Raw genomic sequence first — 22,979 nt, forward strand, 5'->3', positions numbered from 1 at the left:
TCTTTTTTTAAAAAAATAGTTATTTTATTTGAAAGTCAGAGTTACACACAGAGAGAAGGGAGGACTTCCATCCGCTGGTTCAAATAAAAAAACTGGCTGCAGTGGCCAGAGCTGAGCTGATCTGAAGCCAGGAGCCAGGAGCTTCTTTTGGGTCTCCTGCATGGGTACAGGGGCCCAAGGACTTGGACCATCTTCTACTGCTTTCCCAGGCCACAGTAGAGAGCTGGATCAGAAGTGGAACAGCCGGGACTCGAACCCATGTAGGATGCTGGCATTGCAGACGGCAGCTTTACCTCCTATGCCACAGCGCTGGTCCCAGATTCTCCTTTTTAATCCATTTGTACAAGCCACTTATTTTGTCAAGGGCCATGTGGGGATTTACAACATCATTTGCAGGCCACACAAAATTGCCAACTGAAAAATTCACCTGCTCTAGATGAATTGAATTTTGAGTCCCTACTGTGATTGCCTTGGCGAGACTGGGCCAAATGCTTGTGCGGGCCAGCTATTCCCTCCCCCTGGTACAGGTAGGGGTACAGGTGTCAATAGTACAGGTGCAAGGGTAGGTGTAGCCTCAGCACACAGAGGATGGCAGTGCAGCTGGAAGGGCCGAACTGCCCAAGTCTTCAGATGACTGCTTTTTGCCCCAAGGGGAAGGACCTGTGCCAAATCCAGCTTCATCCTCTGGGCACCTCTGACCGTGCTGGCATCCTTATCTACACTGAGCAGAGTGGGTCAGGATCTGCCCGGCCCCCGCCCCTTCTCGTTCCAGCCGTCGCCGTGTTCCGTCGTGTGTGGAGGCTGGGTCTCGGGGCCGGGGTACGTGACGGGCTCGCTCTCTTGCAGGACTACGCCGGCTGTGCTGTTCTGGCAGTGGATCAACCAGTCCTTCAACGCCGTGGTCAATTACACCAACAGGAGTGGAGACGCGCCCCTCACTGTGAAGTAAGGCTGTGCGGTGTCGCCCCGCGCTCCCGTGGCCGTGCCCTCCCGCTTCCAGAAGTGTCCGTACAAGCTCCTTCTGTGGCGCCAAGTTCATGTGGCATCTTTGGAAGGAAGGCGTCTCTTTGCCTCCCTGTCCCAATGACTGTTTTTCCAGCTGGTGGACGTCACTCAGTCAGGCGCTGGCCTGGGAAGCCGTGTCCGCTCTCATGCCCTTGAGCTTGTGGCCAGCACAGAACACGGAGCAGGCGGGGCAGGTGTGGCCCCTAGGGGGTCACATGCTGGCACCCCCACTCACCTCCAATGAGTCGATGGCCACCAACATCACAACAGAGGTGTTGACAGTGTGGTCCCCAGAACCAAGGGGACACTGTGGCACTGCGACCTCTGTGTCCAATTTGTTTATAAAGTAGCTCACCTGTGGAGTCCAAAGAGTAATGGGCTTGAAAGTTTGCCTCCTGGAAAAAGCATGTTTAGACAGGCTGAAGGGAGTAACTACGAATGTTAGCATGACTTGGAGAACACTTGAGAGGAAGGCACGTGTCTCTTTTATCACCTGAAGTAGTCTCTGACAGCCGGTATTCCTGCTGCCATCTTACAGAACAAAGGTTGTTGAGATCTGCCACCCGGCGGTGTGTAGCACAGTGACAGATTCTCTGCAGAGAATGGCTGGTGCTTCATTGTATGTTGAGCCTTCTTGTGCACTAAAGATCTCCTTCTAAGAATGGCGGCCCTGCATTTTGGCTTTGCAGTGTCTGCTCATATTTTGAGAGCATTTTTATTGAGGCAGATACGCTCCAAGCATCTAGCCCAGGGTGCATTTCTAGCTTGGAACACCACACAACTCTTCCTCCTCTAGGCGCCCTGTGGCCCTTACGTGCATAGAGTAAACCTGCACTTGTTGGGGACCATAGTACAGTCCTATGTAGAAAAGCTTTTCAGGTCTGATGCTTTTTCTCTAGATTCTTCCACTTGTAGAGTGATGACAAATGCTGTGTTGTAGGCTTAATTAATGCCGTTTTATTTATTTATTTTTTAATTTGTGTTTATTAGAGAGAGAGTGCTTTCCATTCCCAAAGGAATGCTTGGGGCTGGGCTGGGCCAGAGCCAGCAGCTAGGAACTCACTCCAGCTCTCCCACTTGGGTGGTGGGCCCCCAACGCTCGAGCCATTGCTGCTTCCCAGGGTCCGCATGAGCAGGTTGCTGGAGTCAGCATTGAAGGCAGGTGGCAGACTGAGGCACTGCAGCTGGGAGCGCGGGCGTCCGAACCAGCACCTTAGCCACCTGGCCCAGCGCCCACTCCCCAGCCGCTGCATTCCTCCATGCTGTTTCACATGTCCCCCTTGGTTCTAGTAATACAACCGAATTTCCCAGCATTCTCCTCATTCACGCAGCGTCCTTTTCTCTTCTCAGCGAATTGGGAACAGCTTACGTTTCTGCAACGACCGGTGCTGTGGCAACAGCTTTGGGACTTAATGCACTCACCAAGGTACTCCCAATTTCTGGCTCTGTAGTAAAGCTTCCTAATCTGTCCTCACCTGCCTGGCTCCAGATCCCTCTGTTGTTTCTCAAAGTCGCTCAAGTCCAGGTGCCTTTTCTATTATCTTCAGCTGCATATTTTAATTACATCTACCAATGAGTTTGGGAAGGGTTTTAACTAATTACCAGTGGCCCAGGCTGTGGTCAGTGCTTGGCTCCGTTTGTTAAGTGCTCCAAGTTCAGCCACTGGACACCGTTGGCGGCCGTGTGGTTCAGAAGAGGCAGGAGAGCCAGCGTCAGCGCTCACCACAGACCACACTGAGATGTGTTGAGCTGCACTGAGCTGTGCAGACATCCCGGATGTGTGCGTTGTCCCAGCCTGCCCACGACAGGGCATCTTGACTTGCGCTTCTGTGCAAATAAGACTGCAATTTTGAGAGTTGTCGAGAAGAAATAAATATTCCCTTTCCGTAGTGCAGGAGAAGTAAGATAATGCTGATGGGCTTCTCTCCCCCGCAGCACGTGTCACCCCTGATCGGACGCTTTGTTCCCTTCGCTGCCGTGGCCGCGGCGAACTGCATTAACATCCCGTTAATGAGGCAAAGGTAGGACTGGGCTGCTCGCGTAGTGAGGGCCGGGGCCTCACAGGACGGTCTCGGGGCATAATTGGCTTCAGTAAACCTTTGAGATTTGAGAGTGTGTTTGGACGTGTACGGATGCAGTGACAGGTCTGGGACTTACTTCAGCACTGTCTGCAGGTAGGCATGAGGATTAGGTTAGGGCTGTTGATGAAGCAGGCTTAGCAATGGGTTGCTGATTTTTTGTGATTATCACTTTATTTGAAAAATAAGCAGAGATAGACAGAGCTCCCGTTTGCTGGATCATTCCCCAAATGCCTGCAAAAGCCAGGGACCGAGCCGGCCCAGAGCCAGGAGCTGGAAACTCAACCCATGTCTTCCACGTTGGGTGGCTGTGATCCAACTAGCCGAGCCATCACTGCCCCCTTCGAGGGCGTGCACGGGCAAGAAGCTGGATTGTGGAGTAGGGCTAAAACTCGGACTCAGGCCCTCCAGTATGGACGTGCGCATCCCAGCCAGCAGCTCAGCCTCTGTACCAAGCGCTTGTTCTGAGTTGCTCATTCGTGAAGCAAGGTGATGAGTGCCTGGGCATTTGAAATAGTCTTGCTCCTTCCGGATAATAAAAAGCTTAACAGGTGCGTCTCAGGCTTGCAGTGAGCTGTGCTTGGGTTAGACAAAGAATGTCATTTATTCTTAGAAACAGGTTCCTTTTTTCTCCTGGAATTTTCTCATGGGGCTTACAGTAATATGAGTCTGTGGGTATTTTTTTGTAGAACTGGCAAAAAATAACAGGAGAGGAAAGAGAAGGAAACCAGCATTCTGGAGTGGATATGAAAAACAGGGACCTGGGAGGGACTGTCGCATGGCAGTCACGCGGGGCCGTGCACCGGGGCTGCTTCCCCGCCCCAGCAGTGCTGTGACTGCATAGTGCTGTGGGTTTCTTTCTCAGCTTTGAACACGCACATAGAAATGGGCCTTACACTGAAGTGAGTGGATCCACGCTTCAGGGCACACGGTTATTAGAGAAGTTACCCCCTGCTATGAAAGTTTACAAGTGTCATTTTGCTTCTGTGTCTATCACAGCGGGGGTTAAACTTGGTTATGATGTCTAAAGATAGACCCATCAGTGCCACCAACAGCACTGGCAGGGCGGGCCCTGCGCGCCGCTGCTTCTGGGCATGCCACGAAGGCGTGGGCCAACTTTCCTGAGTGTGTTTTGCCCTGCAGGGAGCTCAGAGTGGGCATTCCCGTGACCGACGCAAATGGGAAGCGCTTGGGTGAGTCGGCAAACGCCGCACAGCAAGCCATCGCCCAAGTTGTCATCTCCCGGATCCTCATGGCGGCCCCCGGCATGGGTGAGTAGGACTTGGTCGTTCATTCAGTCTGTACACATAGCACAAAGAGGCTCCCGCGTGTCCGTGGGCACAAGAAGTCACTCCCTGGAGGGGCCAGAGTTGTGGCACAGTGGGGTAAGCCACCGCACACAACACCAGCATCCATGTCTGAGCACTGGTTCGAGTCCTGGCTGCTCTGCTTCCTGTCCAGTTCCCGACCCATGGACCTGGGATGGCAGTGGTTGATGGCCCAAGGGCTCGGGCCCCTGCCACTCACATGGAGACCTGGATGGGTATCTGGGATCCTGGCTTCAGCCTGGTCCAAGTTTGGCCATTGCAGTCATTTGTGGAATGAACCAGTGGTTGGAAGATAGCACTTTCGCTCTCTATCTCTCTCTCTATGGATCACTCTACCTTTCAAATAATTAAACAAATACATCTTTAAAAAACAAATCTGCTGGCGCCGCAGCTCAGTAGGCTAATCCTCCGCCTTGCGGCGCTGGCACACCGGGTTCTAGTCCCGGTCGGGGCACCAGATTCTGTCCTGGCTGCTCCTCTTCCAGGCCAGCTCTCTGTTGTGGCCCAGGAGTGCAGTGGAGGATGGCCCAAGTCCTTGGGCCCTGCACCCGCATGGGAGACGAGGAGAAGCACCTGGCTCCTGGCTTCAGATCAGTGCAGTGCACCGGCCGCAGCGCGGCGGCCATTGGAGGGTGAACCAATGGCAAAAGGAAGACCTTTCTCTCTGTCTCTCTCTCTCTTACTGTCTACTCTGCCTGTCAAAAAATTAAAAAAAAAAAAAAAAAAAATCCACTCCCTTTAGTGGAAATTACTTTCCAATAGAGGAAGAAGAAAAGAAAGAAAAATCCCTCGTCCAGGTTGAGTGTGCCTTACCCGGAGTCTTTGCCACCGGAAGTCTTTTGGATTTGGGGAATTGGGGAATGCTCGCATGGAAGTATGCGTAATGGAGCTATCTATCTATCTTAGGCAGAGCCCGGATGCAGGCGAGGCGGTGGGGGAGGCCATCTCTGCACTGCAGGCGGGGGGCAGCAGCAGGTAGGACCAGGGCAGTGCGCTGGACGTGATCCCAATCTGAAGGGAAGGAATCTGATCTTTGTCAGTCTTGAAAAAAACACCTCCAAAAGTCCACGCAGAGAAACAATCTACTGAGGATTCATTTCTGTCCGTTGGAAACCCCTGGGACACAGAATCATTAGACCAGCTGTGAATAAGACAGGTGCCAAGAAGCAGCTCGGTTTTCAGCACTGGAGTCAGTGTGGCCCAAAGCAGAGAATCTTCATCATCTGTAGTTCCTCTGGGGGTCCCGGGCCACTGCAAGGCTGGGTAGAACCAGCTTCAGGCCAGGCCTGGACAAGGGCCTGAGAAGTGCAGAGCTCTGTGCAGGAAGCTGGCAGCATGTGTGCGAGTCCACCATCGGCCCAGGCGGCGCTGGGCTGCTGAAGCAGAGCCCCCGGGGAAGCACCCGGACCAGCTGCTCTCGGGCTTTCCCACTAACCTGTCTCACCACCTTCAGATGCCTTTTACTGCTAGGTGCTCGTTAGCAGGCACGGAGGCGGAACCAGCAAAAGTTGAAGAAAAGTTTAGGAAGGCAAACTTTGAGGAACATTCTAGAGTCAGATTCAAGCGATGGAGGATTGATGACATTTGGAAAAAGCAGGTTGCATGTGTAAGTACAGACGGCCTTTTTCCTTGTCATGAATCCCTAACCAATACTGCACAACCACTACAGGGGTACTTCAGAACATAGAATTAAAAGATATATTTATTTTGCTTTAAAAATTTTTTTGAAATCAGTTACATATGAAAGGTCTTCAAAAAGTTCACAGAAATACATATTATAAAAAAATTACATAGCTTCCAAAACAGTTGCACCAAAATAATCTTTCTCCATACCTACAAGCTTTTTTTTTTTTTTTTTTAAGATTTATTTACTTATTTGAAAGGCAGAGTTACAGAGAGGCGGAGAGAGTGAGAGAGAGGTCTTCCATCCTCTGGTTCACTCCTGAACTGGCCGCAATGGCTGGAGCTAGGCTGATCCAAAGCCAGGAGCCAGGAGCTTCTTCCAGGTCTCCCACACGGGTGCAGGGGCTCAAGGACTTGGGTCATCTTTTACTGCTTTCCCAGGCCATATCAGAGAGCTGGAACAGAAGTGGAGCAAGCGGGACTTGAACCAGCGCCCATTTGGGATGCTGGGACTGCAGGGGGTGGCCTTACCCACTACACCAGAGCGCCGGCCCCTCCCACAAACGTTCTTAAAGTCCCCTCTGATTCACATGGCACTTACAATGTATTACATATTGTGAGTCATCAAGAGGCGATGGCGGGGTGGGGAGCATCTGGCCCCGGGCTGTGTCAAGCCCACAGAATCATCTGGTCTGGTCCTGCCGAGGGAACCACAGGCAAACTCAAAACTGGGAAAGTAGAGCAGGCTAATTTGTAAGCTGATGATTTTTGTACGGCCCACAGTGATGTTGCAAATATCCAGATGGGCCCTGGCAGGAGAAGGGTTTCCCACTCCTGAGTTGAAGTCTGCAAGAGGATGTGCCTGCGTCTGATGCATACACTATTCCATTTGTGGGAGGGATCGGACGTCGTGGATCTGGGTGTCTGTGGGGGTCCCGGAGCCAGTCCCCCAAGGACATCAGGGCACAGTGCATTCACAGTCCGGCTCCCTGAGCAAAGTCCCGGTGACCGGTGTTAACTAAAGGCCACCTCTCCAGCCTCGTGGGAAGCCCTAGGCCTGAGATGGGGGCAGGGTGCCCAGGGTTCAGGACCAGCGGACTCATCCATGGTGGAGGAGCTGGGGTGCAGCTCACCAAGCCCTGGAGTCTGGATTTGGCTGCGGTCAAGGTTGCAGCTGCAGCCTCTGCCTCAACTCTTGCTTTTGCTCCTTCTTGGTACGAAACGCCTCACTTCTCCTGGAGCCCAGCCAGCCCGATTCCTGGAATTCCTAGTCGCTCGTCTATTTTACATGCTCTTTGGTCCCCAGAGGAAAAGGCACTCTTTGTGTGGCAGTGAGATCTGGAGGGGCAGTTGGCATTGAGCAGCCAACAGGGCGCTTCTGCCCGAGGAAGTGCACGAGTAGCCCAGCCGGCGCTGCTGGCTCCCTGCCCGCCGTTCTGCCCGCGCCCGATCCAGTTGAGTAGCTGCCTCCTTTCTGTAGACGCGGAAAACAGAGAAGCACGGCTCCCAGAAGTCAGGTCGGGCCTTCTGGGCCACACAGCTAGCGGGTGCACTTGCTCCCAGGGAAGCAAGGTGCCGTGCCCCGCTCTCCACGCGTGAGTTTGCACTGCTTCTACTAAGGCAGAGAGGGGAGCTCCCGGTGTGTGTACAGTGGCCTACTCGAAGTTAAAGATGAGGTTCCCTTCATGACTACAGAACTTGCTGGCTGGCAGAGGGCATTAGCGGTGGTTTTCGAAAATCTAGAGACTGGGTACAGTCTTTAACTTAATTAGTTGGAATTGAATAATTTCCACAATCACTACACATGGTTTTTTACTGGGCCCTTCGAAGGGTGACGTCAGATTTTGGTCAGCCGTCGAGGGGGTTAAAAGACGTGAGCTGGAAATAAGACGCTGACGGGAGGCCTAAGTGGCTGTGTGTCTCCTTGCAGCCATCCCTCCGTTCATCATGAACGCCCTGGAGAAGAAAGCCTTCCTGAAGGTAAGCCCAGTTCTCACGTCGCTATCTTCACTCCTTTCCCCCTCTCTGAGACTTCAAGCTCCACAGAATAGTGTCCCACGGAAACGCTGCACTTGAACTTGAAGGTCATCCTCGCCTGAGCAGTGATGCCCGTAAACAGGCATTTTCAGGAACGCTTGATTTCTAATCTCAGACACTGCTGCCATGGAGTGCTCGTGCATCCGGATTTGTCCTGGCCGCTCCCTTGGGTTGCACTGTTTGGGGTCCTAGAAGCGGTGACCTCAAGGACACGGTTCCCAGAGCAGACACTTCCTGGTGGAGGTTGGTGACCCCTCGAGCCCTGCGTACCTTGCAGGTGTCTTCACAGCCCCGCACCTGGGCTGTGGGTGTTCCCTGTGAAAACCCCTGTGTGAAAGCTGCCCGAGGAGTGGTGGCGGGGCCGGGCGGGAGGAGGGGACCTTTATGCTCATCCTGCGCAGCTGCCTTAGAGCCGTGGAGGTGAGTTAGTGAGTTCTGAGAGCCCAGGTTGTCACAGAGCAGCCCACTCCCCAGCCCACGCCTGCCGCCCTGTGGTGTGTCACTGCGGAGCCCCTGCCGGAGCTGAGTGGGCACCTTGGGTGCTCTTGGATTTCTCGGCCTCCAGCACCATGAGCCCCCAGCGAAGCTGTTTTCTTCACAGAGTGCCCAGTCTCGGGTTTCCCACGGTAGCAGCACAAAAAGGGACTGAGCCTGTCCCAACGGGCCCCTGCAGACTCCCAGGGTCAGTATGAAGTGAGCCCTGTGTGAGTGCCATCTGTGCACTTACCCTCTTGGAAAAGCAGGCTGAGGCAGCGTGCTGTGAAGACTCAGTAGTGGCTTAGACACTCTGGAGAAGGGGAGGAATCGTGCCCTCCGGGCTGCAGTTTCTGGAGCTGCCCCATGGAGCCGTCCTCCAGGCCCGGGTGCCCTGTGCAGCTGGGCGCCAGGGCATCGCGGTCCCTCAGAGCAAACCCACAGGGCCCTGTGCTGCCCCAGGGTGCTGCGCCTTCCGAAGCCCTCTGAGGCCCCCTCTGTCTCCTTTGCAGGCTTCTGCCAGCCTTGTCACGGGTTAGACAGAAACACAAGCAGTCACACCTGCAGAAGCAGGAAGACTGTGTCGCCTTTTTCAGCGGGTTTGCCTGCTGTGCTGTTAGTTACTTACAGACACCTGCCATCCAGAAATACTAAGTGGGATATTCCGGGAATAAGCAGTCGGTCCACTGTGCATCGTGCCACACTCTGAGCAGTGTGATAAGATCTCACCTCCTCCCGCCCTGTCCAGCAGGCCCACCCTGCGGATGCTGCCCTCCCGGTAGTCACTCAGTAAGCTTGTCGCTCATGAGTGCAACTTTCCTGCCATCCCAGTGCTGTGTTCCAGTGACCCTTGTTCTACTTGATACTGGCCCCAGAGTGCATAGTGAGGCTGGCAGTGTTACTACAGTGTGTGGTTATAGTTGTTCTATTCATTATAATGTATTGTCCCTGATTCTTCCTGTGCCTGATTTATAAATGGAACTATCATGGTTATGTTGTGTTTAGGAGAAAACACAGCATTAATAGGTTTCAGCACCAGCTATAGTCTCTGAGTCCCTGGGAGTCTTGAGTCTTGGAGCGTGTCTCCTGAGGATAAGGGGGAGAGAGGACTACGGGGAGGCGGGGCTGTAAGTAATTGTGGCCTAAGCTGGCATTTTTTACTACTTCCACAAGTTCTCGTTCAGATGAAGCTGTTCTGTTGCAGTCCCTGTCTGGTGCCGAGTTCAGGGAAGAGCAACTGTAAAGCCACCGGGGGTGGGGGCTGGGGGGAGCAGCAACTGTGTCCTACTACCGCCTGGACTTCATCAGCTTTAACACCTTCCTCTCTCCATCCCTGCTCGAGTTACCTGAAGTCATTTGAGCTTCGAGGGAGAAAAACCCATAAAATGAATTTAGCATTTCCCTCCCTAACAGGGGAGTGGTAAGGGCCCGTCTGATAGCTCCATCACTGAACCCCTATCCTGTGTGCTTCTCTCTGGCTTTTTTTTTTTTTTTAAGATTTATTTATTTATTTGAAAATCAGAGTTACACATAGAGAAGGAGAGGTAGAGAGAGAGAGAGGCCTTCCATCCGATGGTTCACTCCCCAATTGGCCACAACGGCCGGAGCTGTGCCGATCCAAAGCCAGGAGCCAGGAGGTTTCTCTGGGTCTCATGCAGATGCAGGGGCCCAAGGACTTGGGCCATCTTCTGCTGCTTTCCCAGGCCATAGCAGAGAGCTGGATTGGAAGTGGAGCAGCTGGGACTCGAACCGGCACCCATGTGGAATGCCGGCACTGCAGGTCAGGAGGTTAACCCACTGCACCACAGCACTGGCCCCTCTCTGCTCTTGACCTTGCAAGGGACAAGGTCTGTAGGATTTCCAGTGATGTACGCGTTCACCCGAACACCTTCTAACTCGCCTGGTTGCTGATTCTTAAGCGCTGACCACGTCGGAAACAACAGAGAACTGAGAACCCTACTTGATAAAGCAAACGGCCCCGCCTACTGAACTTGAAGCCAAAGCAGGCTTCAGGAGCAAGCCCAGATTTCCAGGTGGATGCAAGGCTTGGACATTCTCACCTCCTCAGTTCGGCAGATGCACACACACGCAAAAGCTTCTTCGCAAGGAAGGAGTCGTGAGAGTGGCTCACTCATCATTCAGCCAGAACAGCAAGGCGTCACCGGCAGGAATTAGCAGCCGTCTGGGAGTGTGGTTCAGAGGTCACCTTCAGGGTCTCCCAGATGCCACGCTCCCCAGGTAGCAGGAGCTGGGCTCAGTCTGGAGTCTCGGAATCTTGCCAGTTGGTGCTGCCAGAGAGACGTTACTTAGTGGAGTCTGGCTGCAGCCTGTGGACCCTGGACACCCTCCAGCAGCAAATCCGCGTCCTGATCCTGCCGCAGGCTTCCAGAAGTTCTGTGAACCTGCATTTCAGCCTCTGTTGATACTGAAAAGGGAGGCCGCTGGGGACACACACAATGCAGTGAGTCCCGGCTCTTTGGACTCCTGGGGCCGCGGTGTTGGAAGTGCTGCTGCAGTTGCTGTAACCTCTCAGTGACAAACCCTGGGCACGACCTACAGTCAGGCGTGGTGCACAGTCAGGCGTGGTGCATTTGGCTGTTAACAGACGGAAATTGCCACCGCTGTGCTCTGGTGTTTTCTCACATGAAACGGCTGGCCCAGGATGGAAGTAGCTAGCCCCATCTTTGTCCACCCCGGCTACAATGTTCCAGGCTTTTATATGGCAGTGGGATCAACCTGTATCTTGTTTGAGCATTCTCGCCCTCATCTTTCAGCTTTGCTTGGTGCCATACTCTCCTTAATTTGGAAGTGTCCCGCCTGGCTGTTTGGCCCCACTGAAGCCCTTTGCCTGGGCAGGCCCCCGCACCGAAGGGGCCGCTGAGGTGGTCACAGTAGCTGTCCGTGAGTCCAGGCAGTTCCTTAGGTGCAGAGGCTCTGGTTGTAGCTGCGTCTCTCGGGCCACAATGGAAGCTGCTGCTTTGAGACAAGAACAGCCAGCGACCGTCAAGGCGCCCGTGCACACCTGCCCTCCAAGTCCAAGGCTGCTACCGCGTTGCTCTCCGCCACTGGCAAGAGGACTGTGGGGTGTGATGGGCAGTGTGCATGTCACTGACACAGGTACACATGGATGTCTGATTCTGTCACCCTCCTTTCCTTTCCTGTGTTCCAAGCACGTTGGCATCCTCTTTTTTTTTTTTTTTAAGATTTATTTACTTGAAAGCATTACACAGAGAGAGGAGAGGCAGAGAGAGATAAAGGTCTTTCATCTGCTGGTTTACTCCCCAGCTGGCTGCAATGGCTAAAGCTGCGCCAATCCGGAGCCAGGAGCCTCTTCTGGGTCTCCCACGCAGGCGCAGGAACCCAAGGACTTGGGCCATCTTCTACTGTTTCCCAGGCCACAGCAGAGAGCTGGATCAGAAGTGGAGCAGCTGGGACTTGAACCTGCGCCCATATGGGATGCCGGCACTGCAGGCAGCAGCTTTACCTGCTGCGCCACAGCACCAGCACCAGCATCCTTTTTGGAAAAGCAGGCTCTTCCATGCCCCTCTTAGGAGACCACTCCCACAGCAGCTCAGAGCACCCCCTGCAGGCCACGCTGTCTCACTCAGCCAAGTGTGCCAGGGTGCACTTAGCTAGGCTTCTACCCTGGAAACGACCAGACTCCTGCCAGCACGACACTAATTGAACAGTCTTGGCATTTTTGAACAGCAATGCTGGGAGAGTGTTTGGCGTGACTCATCATCCCCCCACCCCCACCCCCACCCCCATACCTTATCTCTTCCCAAGTACTGCGCTGGAAAAGGCATCGGCTGTGAGCCGGTGACTCATGGGAATTTTTGCTGCTAACTCTGAGGTTCACTCTTTCTCTTGAGCGCTTCCTTGCACAGTTCTCTTGAACAGCAGCTGCTGTGGTCTCTCTAAGCTTGGGTCATTCTTGCAGGCACTTTTACCGGGAATTCCATTTGTACGGTCTGGGTCCTGTAGTAGTTCTCCTGTTAAGTTCAAGTCCTTGGACAGCCCCCGGAGAGGAGCAGCCCCGGGCCCATGTTCTCCAGAAGCTCAGTGAAATGAACTTGCAGTGGCTCAGACAACCTGGGTGTTAAAGTCTGCAGGTGTGAAGCTGCTAGAAGAAAACGTAGTGGAACGCCAGGGCCAGGCACGGGTTCCTCCGACAGCCTCAAGCACGGTTCTTAAAGGGAAAACCGACGAAGTGAACTTTGACAAAAATGTTCAGTTCTGTGTCTTCAAAAGCTATAAAGAGAGTGAAAGACAAGGCGCAGAGTGGGAGGAAATTTTTGCAAAGCGTGTACCTCCCAAAGGACTATATTTGGAAAATACAAAGAGCTCTCAACACTCATCCAACAAAAGAACCCTGGGGTGGTTGAGACACCTGTGTCCACTCTCAGAGTACGTGGGTTCAGTGCCTGGCGCCAGCTCCTGACTCCAGCTTCCTGCTAGTGCAGACCCTGGGAGGCAGCGGGGATGGATTTCTGCCATCCAGAAATGGGGGAGACCTGTATTCAGTTCCTGGCTCCTGGCCTCGCCCCAGCCCTAGCTGTCGTAGACATCTGGGGAGCAAACCAATGGATAGATAGGATCTCTCTCCTCAAATACATTTTTTAGAAACAAAGAAACAACCTTGTTAATAAAATCATGGGGCAAAAGGTTTGAAGAGAGACTTCTGCAGAAATGCAGAGATTAAGATAGGATAAGCACGTAAGATGTTCAGTATTTTTAGTCATCAGGGAAATTCAAATTAAAACTCCACAAACAACCCCTGAACACCTATTGCAATGACTAGAATTAGAAAGACTGATCATAACAAGTGTCGGTGAGGATATGGGGGAGCCAGAACCCTATGTACCCTGCTGGGTGTCCCACCTGGGTGGCAGAAACCCCACTACTTAGGCCATCCTCCACTGCCCTCCTAGGCACAATAGCAGGAAACTAGTTTGAAATTGGAGTAGCTGGGACTTGAACCGGCACTCCAAGATGGTGGCAGCTTAACCTACTGCACCACAACGCCCAGCCCCAATGTGCCTTTTGTTGGCATGGTTCTGTTAGGTAAGGCATGTCTCTGCCTTGAGGACTTGCGTCTATCTAGTGAGAGACCAGCCCTCCTCAGCATGCTGATGTGGTCCCAGACTGTTCTATTAGAGAGGTAGGCATAAAGGAGGCAGGAAAAGCAATGACATCAGATCATGTTTTGCAAGGTAAGTTAGAGTTCCCCAGGATTCCCATCATTCCAAGGACCCTTTCCATGAAGACCCTCCGCGGGGCCCGCAGTGCGCACTTTGTTTGGGTGTGAGCCTCTCTGAAGTGCTGTGTGTAGGACAGGGTAGCCAGTCTGTTGCAGACCAGAGTCTTATTTGAAACTTGGAGGCTGCTCTCCCAGGCTCGGGGTCCTCCGAGTACAGGATCTCATTCAGCACTTAGCTTGCCTTCCCATCCCCTGGCCCCGTGCAGGTGTCACCCATCCTGAAAGTGCTAGGACAGGTAGTTCCCGTGTCCTTAGGAAGATCCTGCGTCACACGGAGCCAGGAGGCCTGCAGACAGCAGTCAGGTAGACTCAGCATCACGGTCGGTGACAGGCCACGTATGTGACAGCAGCCCTGTTAGCGTCACTGCGTGATGTACCAGCCTGCGTAAGTGCACGCTGTGCTCCCCATGACAGCATGGCCAGCCGGCAGAGTTCTCAGCACATGTGTCTGTCTTAGCAACATACGACTCTGCTGTTCTCTCTGTTTTTTTGAGAACTCACCGCGTGGATCATCCTCTTGACAGCGTTTCTGCACTCCTCTCTAGTCCATGCCTTTCTCTTTCTGTCGGCCCTCCTGAGGTACCTCTGTGCCAGAGGAGTCTCCTTGGGGACCAGGGTACGCCACTCGTGCACGCCGTCTCTAACTTGCCTTAGCTCTGAGCTCATCCCCACCACCCCCACCCCCGCAAGCCGGTTGCCGCCCTTTCTGTGGCCTTATTTACCTAACCGTCTGATTGTTCTTTATAGTGTGTATTTCGATCCCACTCCTTTTGTAAAGCTAAAAATCTAACAGCATTTATCCTCAAAGACCAACCAACTCATTGCTTTCCATTTAAAAAAAAATGAGTAGCAAAAATGTTTTATGGGAGAAATAGTTTTAGCCATGCTGACAGCAACTCCAACCAAGAAAGCCAAAGCTGCGAGGCAAGTGTTGGGTTTCTGCTGTACTCCAAGCACTGGGTCAGGTGCGTCCTGAACGTCACTGGGCAACTCTTCCTCTGCACATGTTTAGGAAGCTGTCGGGGTGCACTTCTTGTGCTGTAACAAGGAATTCAAAGCCTGCGGAGACGTGCATACCGGTCCACTGGTCTACAGGCTGTGGCCGGGCTCTAGCGGGAGAGAAATCATAATTAAATGGAAGCCATTTCTCACCTCTCCATACAAGGGGATTTCACAAAGTCCATGGGGATTGGAAATCAAAGGTGTTTATTTGGGGGCACAAAAATGTGGAAATCCACGCAGTTGTTTTCCTAACGTGCATTTCCTGTGACCCTGCTGAAGACTCCTTGTCCCTAGCCACGCAGCACACGTATGGCACTCAGGTGTGCAAGGGGAAAAAATAGAAGCTGCATGGGGTCTCTGCATGTGTGTTCATTGACCAAGCAGAGCGGCTCTGGGGAGCCAGGACTAACACACTTGCTGCAGTGTCACCCTGACATGTTACTAACCCGTTGCACCTGCCCTTGTAATGTGGAGAGGTGCCTTCCAGAAAGCTGCGGAAGGAATGGTCCAAGAGCCGGTGTAAAGCATTCAGAGCCCTTTCTTTCTCAACACAGAGGTTCCCGTGGATGAGCGCGCCTATTCAGGTTGGATTAGTCGGCTTTTGGTGAGTAGAAATTACTTGATACGAGGAATTTCTTTTTCAAAGCTAAATATAAATGATGGGTGGAAAATATGGGACCATGCCAGACCACCTAGCACCCATAGGTCCTAATAATTAGATAAAATAAACTGTCTTTAGAGAAACTTACTTTGGGGCTATTTGGGTGATTTTTTTTTAAGATTTACTTATTTATTTGAAAATCAGAGTTACACAGAAAGAGAAGGAGAGGCAGAGAGAGAGAGAGGTCTTCCATATGCTGATTCACTCCCCAATTTGCCACAATGGCTGGAGCTGTGCCGACCTGAGGCCAGGAGCCAGGAGCTTCCTCCAGGTCTCCCACAGGGGTGCAGGGGCCCAAGGACTTGGGCCATCTTCCACTGCTTTCCCAGGCCATAGCAGAGAGCTGGATCGGAAGTGAAGCAGCCAGGACTTTAACTGGCGCCCACAAGTGATGCCAGCGCTGCAGGCGGTGTCTTTACCCGCTACGCCACAGCGCTGGCCCCATGATTGTTTCTTAAGCTCACTATCTTTTTTTATTTGTTTATTTTTTTCACTATTTTGGCAATGCTAGGAAATATAATTAACACAAACTAAGGACCTATTTTGATAAGGCAATATAACACTTTAAACGAAAACAGGGGGTTGTTATAAACGTAAAATAGAAAAAGATGAAACGTCAGCCACTTCAAAACGGTCAGATTTGTCTCTGCTTGTTTTTCAGCTTGGTGTTTGCGACGCCCCTGTGCTGCGCCCTGTTTCCCCAGAAGAGGTACGTGTTTCGCTCTGTAGAAGGGTGGTGAGTCTCAGCCCTGGAATCCAGCAGAGGGCTCCTCCAGGGCTGTGGTTCTGGGCCACTGGTAGGGAAGCTCAGACTTCGAAGATCACAAAGCCAGCGTCTCTAAGACGGCGATATGGAGACGGAAGTCCCGCCCACATCCGTCCCACTTCCCAACTCTGGGTGCCCAGCTCTTTCCCCCCCCACCACTGTCACAGTTGGAAATACTTTATTCTTTTGTAAGAGCCTGGTTAACTCTGCTGCAGGCTTGCTTTTGGAAAAAGCCACTTGTGTTCTTTGTGCTGCCGTGCACACCTGTAACACGGGCGTGTTGGCATGGACGTTCCAGCTGGGCGTTCAGCGACTGCAAGTGCTTAGCTCAGGTGCTTGGTTTATGTTGGTTTCGGTGTTTCTGGGCTGCTTGCCTCTGGAGTACCCGCCCTTCAGGGTCCAGCAGGGCCCAGACGTAGGCTGGGTCGCGTCCTAGGCCTTTAGACCAGGCGCGCTGTGCTAGAACTCCCAGAGCAGGCCCCTCTCCCTGGTGGAGTTCTGCACCCTCCACTCCGGCCTGGGCCCACTGCTCTCGCATGGAGATTCAGATCTCATCAGCAGGGATTCCTTCCTCAGCTTGGTGCCTACAGAGGCCTTGAGAGGACAGGCCCTTCAGAACCTTCTGGAATCCCCATGCAGAGGCGCCGCCTCATCTCTAAAGCAGACCAGTCATCACTGTGTGCCCGGCCTCCACTGAAGAGCCATTGGGTTCCCCAGCAGGCGGCCCGTGGTTTAAAGTGTGTGTACATGGTGCCAAGTGCACTCTCAGACATCGTGGCCTTCATTCCAGACGGCCCTCCATGTCCACAGCGTTTGCATTTAACTGAGGGTTGAAAGTGCTCAGGAAAAAAAAAATTGAACTGTATTGAACATGCTTCTCTAAACAATACAGTACAAAGGCAGCGTAACAACTGTCAATTTAGCATTGTGTTATTAGTACTCCACGGGTGGTATAAAGTATGTGGGGGGGGGGGCGGGTAGGCATTCAGCGGGGTGGGTAAGATGACCCTGTCCTGTATTCAGAGTACCTGGGTTCAGTTCCTGGCTCTGGCTCCAGCTCCTGCTAACGCAGAAACCTGGGAAGTTGTGGTAATGGCTTAAGTAAGTAGGTTCCTGCCGCCCACTCGGGGTACCTGGAGCGAGTTCCTGCCTCCTGGCTTTGGCCTGCGCATTGCAGCCATTTGGGGAGGGAACCAGTGGATGCAAGTGCTTGCTCTGTGTGTGTGTGTGTGTGTGCGTGTGTGTCTGCCTCTCAAATAAATAAAACAATTTTTTAAATAATGTATATGGGAGGATTTATAGCATTTAGATAAACTTATTGTGCCATTTCATGTGCAAATCTTTTTTTTTTTTAAAGATTATTTATTTATTTGAAAGGCAGAAATAGAGAGAAGGGGAGAGAGAGATCTTTAACCACTCCTTCACTCCCCAAATGGCTGCAACAGCCAGGGCTGGGCCAGGCCAAAGCCAGGAGCCAGTTTTTCCGGGTCTCCCACGAGACCACGGTACAGGAGCCCAAGCACTGGGGTCATCTTCTCCTGCTTTCCCAAGTGCATTAGCAGGGAGCTGGATGGGAAGTGGAGCAGCCGAGACTGCAGATACAACCAGCATGCTGGAAGCTGCTCTCCCGTGAACTCGCCTCTGCGTGCTTGAACACGCCCACGTCTGCCGATAGGCATCTAGAGACAGAGGTCTTCAGTTTTTCCTGTCTGGGGAAGTTTCAGACGAGAGCGTCACCCACTGCCTCTGTAGTGTGCCAGCACCCGTTCCCTGTTCAGCACACGTAACTGAGATCCATCGCACTGCTGCCTGGCCTCGCCCTGGCTCCCACCTGTGCCCCTCAGTAACCCTGCCTCTCTCTCCCTCTCCACAGTTCCATGTCTGTGACAAGCCTGGAGGCGGAGCTGCAGGCCCAGATCCGGGAGGCGCATCCTGACCTGCGGCGTGTGTACTTTAACAAGGGGTTGTAAAGTCGGGGAGAGAAGCCTCCACGGCTGCTCCTGCCACGTCACTGAGGAAAGCCCCGTCCGACCTGAGTTCTCCCAGGTGCACACGTCCACGTTAGCCCCTTAGAATCAAGCTGCTAAACTTCTAACTCGGCACCTGTCGGCTCCCTTCTGTTTGACTCATGTGATGATTTACAGAATAACCTTCCCGTGGCTGTTATCAAAATTGTTTTTCAAAGATGATATCCCAGCCCTCACCTAGGGCTCCCAGAAACAGCACTGCAAGGCATAGAGCAGGGGGTTGGGATAGACTCAGCAAATATTTAGTGATGATCCATCCATGGAAAGGGAATCTCTAAAATACCGAATGTTCATCCCGTTCCTGTTTGCAGTCCAGGGAATCTCAGCATTGAATTGGGAAGATAAAAAAGCCTTGAGGCTAACCTGAGAAAACTTGGCCTTAAACAGCAACGGCGGTTGGCTTCCAAGTGTGGGGAGTGGGCAGGCTCCTAGGTAGATGATGAGGCCTGGGGGTTCATTGTGCAAATGATGCCATCGATGGGAAAGCCAGCTGCACCCCGGTGTCAGCCGCCATCCGCGCTGGCACCGGAGCGTGCGTGGGTGCTGTCGGTGGATGTCCCTGGCCGGCTTCTGTCTAGTGTCCTGCGTCCTTCGGAAGCTGTTCATCTCACTGTGCTGCTGTTTCCTTCCCTAGTCAGATTCCCATGGGACAGCTGAGTAGCTGAATCGCACCCATGCGAGCGTTGAAGTGCAGCTCACACCAGCGCTCTGTGGTCGGGGCTCATGCTGCCTTGCTGGGTTTTTTTCTTTTCTTTTCTTTTTCTTTTTCTTTTTGTTCAAGTGAGACCCCGGTTGCAGCTGCCAGTGTATCTTTTCTCCTAGGTACGTGACTCTGAGAAAGATACTGAGATAAGCTGTGTGTGAGTCAGTAAAGGAATGCTGTGTATCACGCCCCGCCCCGCCCCGCCCGGAAATAATGGAACCACGGAGCACATGGCAGCATGGGCAGTGACCTCACACAAATAACGGATATGGGGCCGCCAGGGGTGGATGTGCAACATCCCAGGAGAGGCGGTCTCCACCGAGATCCCTGTAATTCCGAGACCCTAAGTGAAAAGCATCGCTAGAAACTGCTCAGCCTTGACCGTGTGCCCAGGCGAAACTCTCATAAACAGAGCGTGCGTGCCTTGTGTCTCTGCTTCCTCTTTTCTCAGAAGGGATGAGTACATCTGAAGCTGTACCCCACCCCACCCCAGGGTCTTCTCACCCAGGTCTGTCTGTCAGTGTGGAGTGGCTTCCCCATGACGCTATGCCCTGGGGATGTCTCTCAGGTGGTCTAGGCTGACCTCCAAGGCGGGGCTGCAGGTCTGTGCAGGGTGCAGTCCCTGGGGGCCTGGCCCACAGCGCCAGCTGCAGCAGAGCCCTCGCCCCCACTCACTCTGCACTGAACCCTAAGTGAAAGTGGAATGATGATGGGTCAGAGGACAGGGGGACGCACCAGACGCCAAGAAAAGGCGGCCACACACAGTCCCGAGAGGCGCAGGGACCTTATGTGCAGGTGTATCTTTTTAAACATTGTCTGTTGAAGCTTCAGACTCTTCCTGCTTTTCTATAGAAATATTAACTGTATAGTTTAATCATTGTTTATAAAAAAAAAAAAAGAAAACAGAACAAAAGAAGCAAGGTTGGCAGTCTTCTAACCATTTAGAAATTTAGCTTTTCTGGAGGGGGCAAAATAAGAAGCCACACGAAGTGCAATAAGCTGGCAAAGATAAATAGTGATTGCTACTCCTGGTGACGTGATACAAAGGATTACGATGGAATTCCTCACTGGCAGTCTTGATTTCAGTATTAGCCCAGCGTCTTGCCAGTGTTGAAGTCGATGTGTTATTTCATTTCAACTGGATGAAATGTTAAATAAACTTGGAATGAAAATAAATTCTCTCTCTTATTTGTATGTTGGCACATTTCAGCCAATGGTGCCTTGCACTCAGCCTGACTTCGGTGCCATTGCTAACTACTAATGAAAAGACACGCCTATCTCACGCCTTCAGTAGGAAGTACATTTGGCTTGGGCTATCAGTCTTCTCCGTTCTGGAGCTGGGGATAGTCAAAAAGTTCATGGAAAATGTTTTTAAGAAAAAAAAAAAAAAAAAAAAGAGCCCGCACTGGGACATAGCAGGTTAAGCCTTTGCCTGCAGTGCCAGCATCCCATATGAGTGCCGGTTTGAGTCCCAGCTGCTCCACTTCCGAGCCAGCTCCCTGCTAACGCACCTGGGGAAGCAGTAGAAGATGAAGGCCCTAGTGCCTGGGCCCCTGCACCCACATGAGAGACCCAGAAGAAGTTCCTGGCTCCTGGCTTTGACCTGGCCAAGCCCAGGCTGTTCCAGCCATTTAGAAAATGAATCGGTGGATGGATGATATCCTCTCTCTCTCTCTCTCTCTCTCTCTCTCTGTGTGTGTGTGTGTGTGTGTGTCTGCCTTTCAAAAAATAAATCATTAAAAATAGCTATGCATAGATTTCAAATTTTTTTGCAGAAAACAAACACCCTTTAATTACATTTTCTATAAACTTAAGTACTGTGGTTCATTTGTAACCCCATATCCTCAGTGGATGTGTTTCAAGACCCCCAGTAGATGACTAGAACCATGGTGGCACCAAGCTCTATTATACTATTTTCTTCTAGACCTATGTGAGTCTTTACTTTGACGTATAAGTTATGTACCCGAAGGTTAACAATAATAGCTAATAAAACGGAACAGTTTACCGATATACCCTGATCAAAATTATTTAAATTTTATGAATTGTTTATTTCTGGAATCTTCCACTCAATATTTAATCAAAATGCAATTGACCACAGGTCCTCGGGACTGAAGAAAAAAACCTGCGTGCGGATACTGGAGAACTGCCTCACTTGGAGGTGTACCTGTTACCCTGTAACTGTGTCCTTCCAGGAGCGTTAATTACGAGCAGGGAGAGAAGCGAGTTTCTGTTCGAGACCCTAATGACAAATGTCACCGCACTTGGTGGTAATTTTGCTTCTATAGTCTCAGCTCTTAACATGGAGCTGGCGTTTGCCACAGTAAAGCAGCGAAGACAGAAGGGCCTTTGGACAGACTCCTAAAGGCCTGAGCGTCGTCACTTCCTTGCTCATCTTCCTGTACCAATTTCGCTGTCGTTAACTCCGTTGTTGCTGATGTTATGTACATGTATTCAAGAGCATGGTTTGGGAAGATCAGGTCTGGTCTTTGCTGTACCTCCTGGCAAAGGATATCCCTTCCAGTTTAATGACATTCTCTGTGACCTTCAGGCTTTCTAGTTCATTTGGATTGTTTGCAGAAAATAATTGAGTCTACCTCGCAGAATTGTAAAGATTAAGCACTATAATCCCTGTACAGCGGATAGCATATTGCCTGGTACATAGTAAACATTCAGTGGATGCTGGCTATTTGCTCTGGAGACACGGGACAGGCATTCAGAATGCCGGTGCGTGGTGGTTAAGATTTCAGAACCCTGGCGACTTCCTCAGAGGGGAGCTCCGAGCTGAAAATACCAGATGACAAGGGCCAGGTGAATGCATCTCTTCGAGACGTCTAGCAGTTAGGGTTTTGTCCTAATGGGGCAGTGGGCGGGAGGGCGTCTACCTGCAGGTGAGCAAGTTGGGGCTTCCGATGTGCAGGGGGTCCACATCTGACCCTGCCCTGCAGCCCTGTCCACAGAAGGTGCTAGTTCTTCCGTGTGGCTGGAATGCTATTGGAAGTGGTGATGACACAAGGTAGCCCCTAACCCCTGGGTTGTCAAGGTGTGCTCTGTGGGCCAGCCGCATCCAAGCTTGTTAGAGGCACAAAATCTTGGGCCAGCCCGGACTTACTGAGACGGGATCTCAGGTAGCAAGAGCCCCAGGGGACCCCCGTGCACACCAGGGCTTGAAAGGTCCTGAGCTTTGTGGAGTCAGCTCAAAGTCAACTTTCACCAGGGGCCGCTGCTGACCTGTGTGGGGGTGGGGGGGGGGGGAGGTGGTGGGTGGGAGGTGTCACGGTACCATCAGGCTCCCGAGGACAGCGATTTTCTGTTGCCGCTGCTGGCGTCTCCAGCACCAGCCCACGGTCCGTGTGCGCCCTGTGTTCACCCGAGTGCTTCAGGAGTCTGCAAAGCATCCTCGCATCCTGTCCAGTTGTCACGGAGATGTCATCCCCGCGATGTGGAAAGAACAGGGAACGTGGGATTTTCTGGGAAGAGGGCTGGAAAAGGAACTTTATCCCTGAGAATTCAGGATGGGGAGTGGGTGTGAGCAACCTGGGTAAAGCCACTGGTCCAGAGCCAGCCCTTTTTGCAAGAAGCACAGCACTGTCCACGCTTCCGGTGCAGAGGGAGGCAGCAGGAGATACACAGGGACTTAATTTACCCTCAAGAAATCCGTAATATTCCCACGTGTTAAAGAGTCCGGGAGAAAGCACCCATCCTCTGGTTTATTCTTCGTGTGTGCACAGCTGGGGCTGGACCTGGCCAAAACCAGGAGCCAGGAATTTAATCAAGGCCTCCCACACGGATGACAGGAACTCGGCTACCTGAGCCAGCACCGCTGCCTCCCAGGGGCTGCATGAGCAGGAAGTTGGAGTCGGAGCTGGAGCCGGGAGCCATCATCAGGGGCTCTGATGTGGAACATCGGTGTTTTAAGACGTTCCTTCATTAGCAGGCCAAACGGCCCCTTGTCACACGATGGCAGGACCACGATGGTGTCCTCCACCCTCCCCGGGGCTTCTGCAGACAGCGGGGA

At 52.3% G+C, this 22,979-nt stretch overlaps 1 protein-coding gene across 8 annotated transcripts in view; it reads left to right on the forward strand.

Annotated features, from left to right (window-relative positions):
• Positions 1 to 20,140, forward strand: part of SFXN1 (sideroflexin 1) — a 42,605-nt gene extending 22,465 nt beyond the window's left edge. For 3 of the 8 annotated variants that reach the window (XM_089335082.1, XM_089335084.1, XM_089335085.1), the window contains 6 exons: positions 847 to 945; positions 2,356 to 2,431; positions 2,941 to 3,026; positions 4,227 to 4,354; positions 7,965 to 8,014; positions 8,187 to 8,629. In XM_089335082.1, coding sequence (XP_089191208.1) covers positions 847 to 945; positions 2,356 to 2,431; positions 2,941 to 3,026; positions 4,227 to 4,354; positions 7,965 to 8,014; positions 8,187 to 8,495 — 748 coding nt within the window. In that variant the 3' untranslated portion in view covers positions 8,496 to 8,629. The other 5 variants (XM_051843627.3, XM_051843630.3, XR_011389441.2 and 2 more) reach the window with 4 other exon arrangements.
• The last annotated feature ends 2,839 nt before the right edge of the window (positions 20,141 to 22,979 follow it).

Source organism: Oryctolagus cuniculus, chromosome 6, assembly GCF_051225735.1.
Source record: "Oryctolagus cuniculus isolate XC-2025 breed Fujian yellow rabbit chromosome 6, ASM5122573v1, whole genome shotgun sequence".
NCBI lineage: Eukaryota > Metazoa > Chordata > Mammalia > Lagomorpha > Leporidae > Oryctolagus > Oryctolagus cuniculus.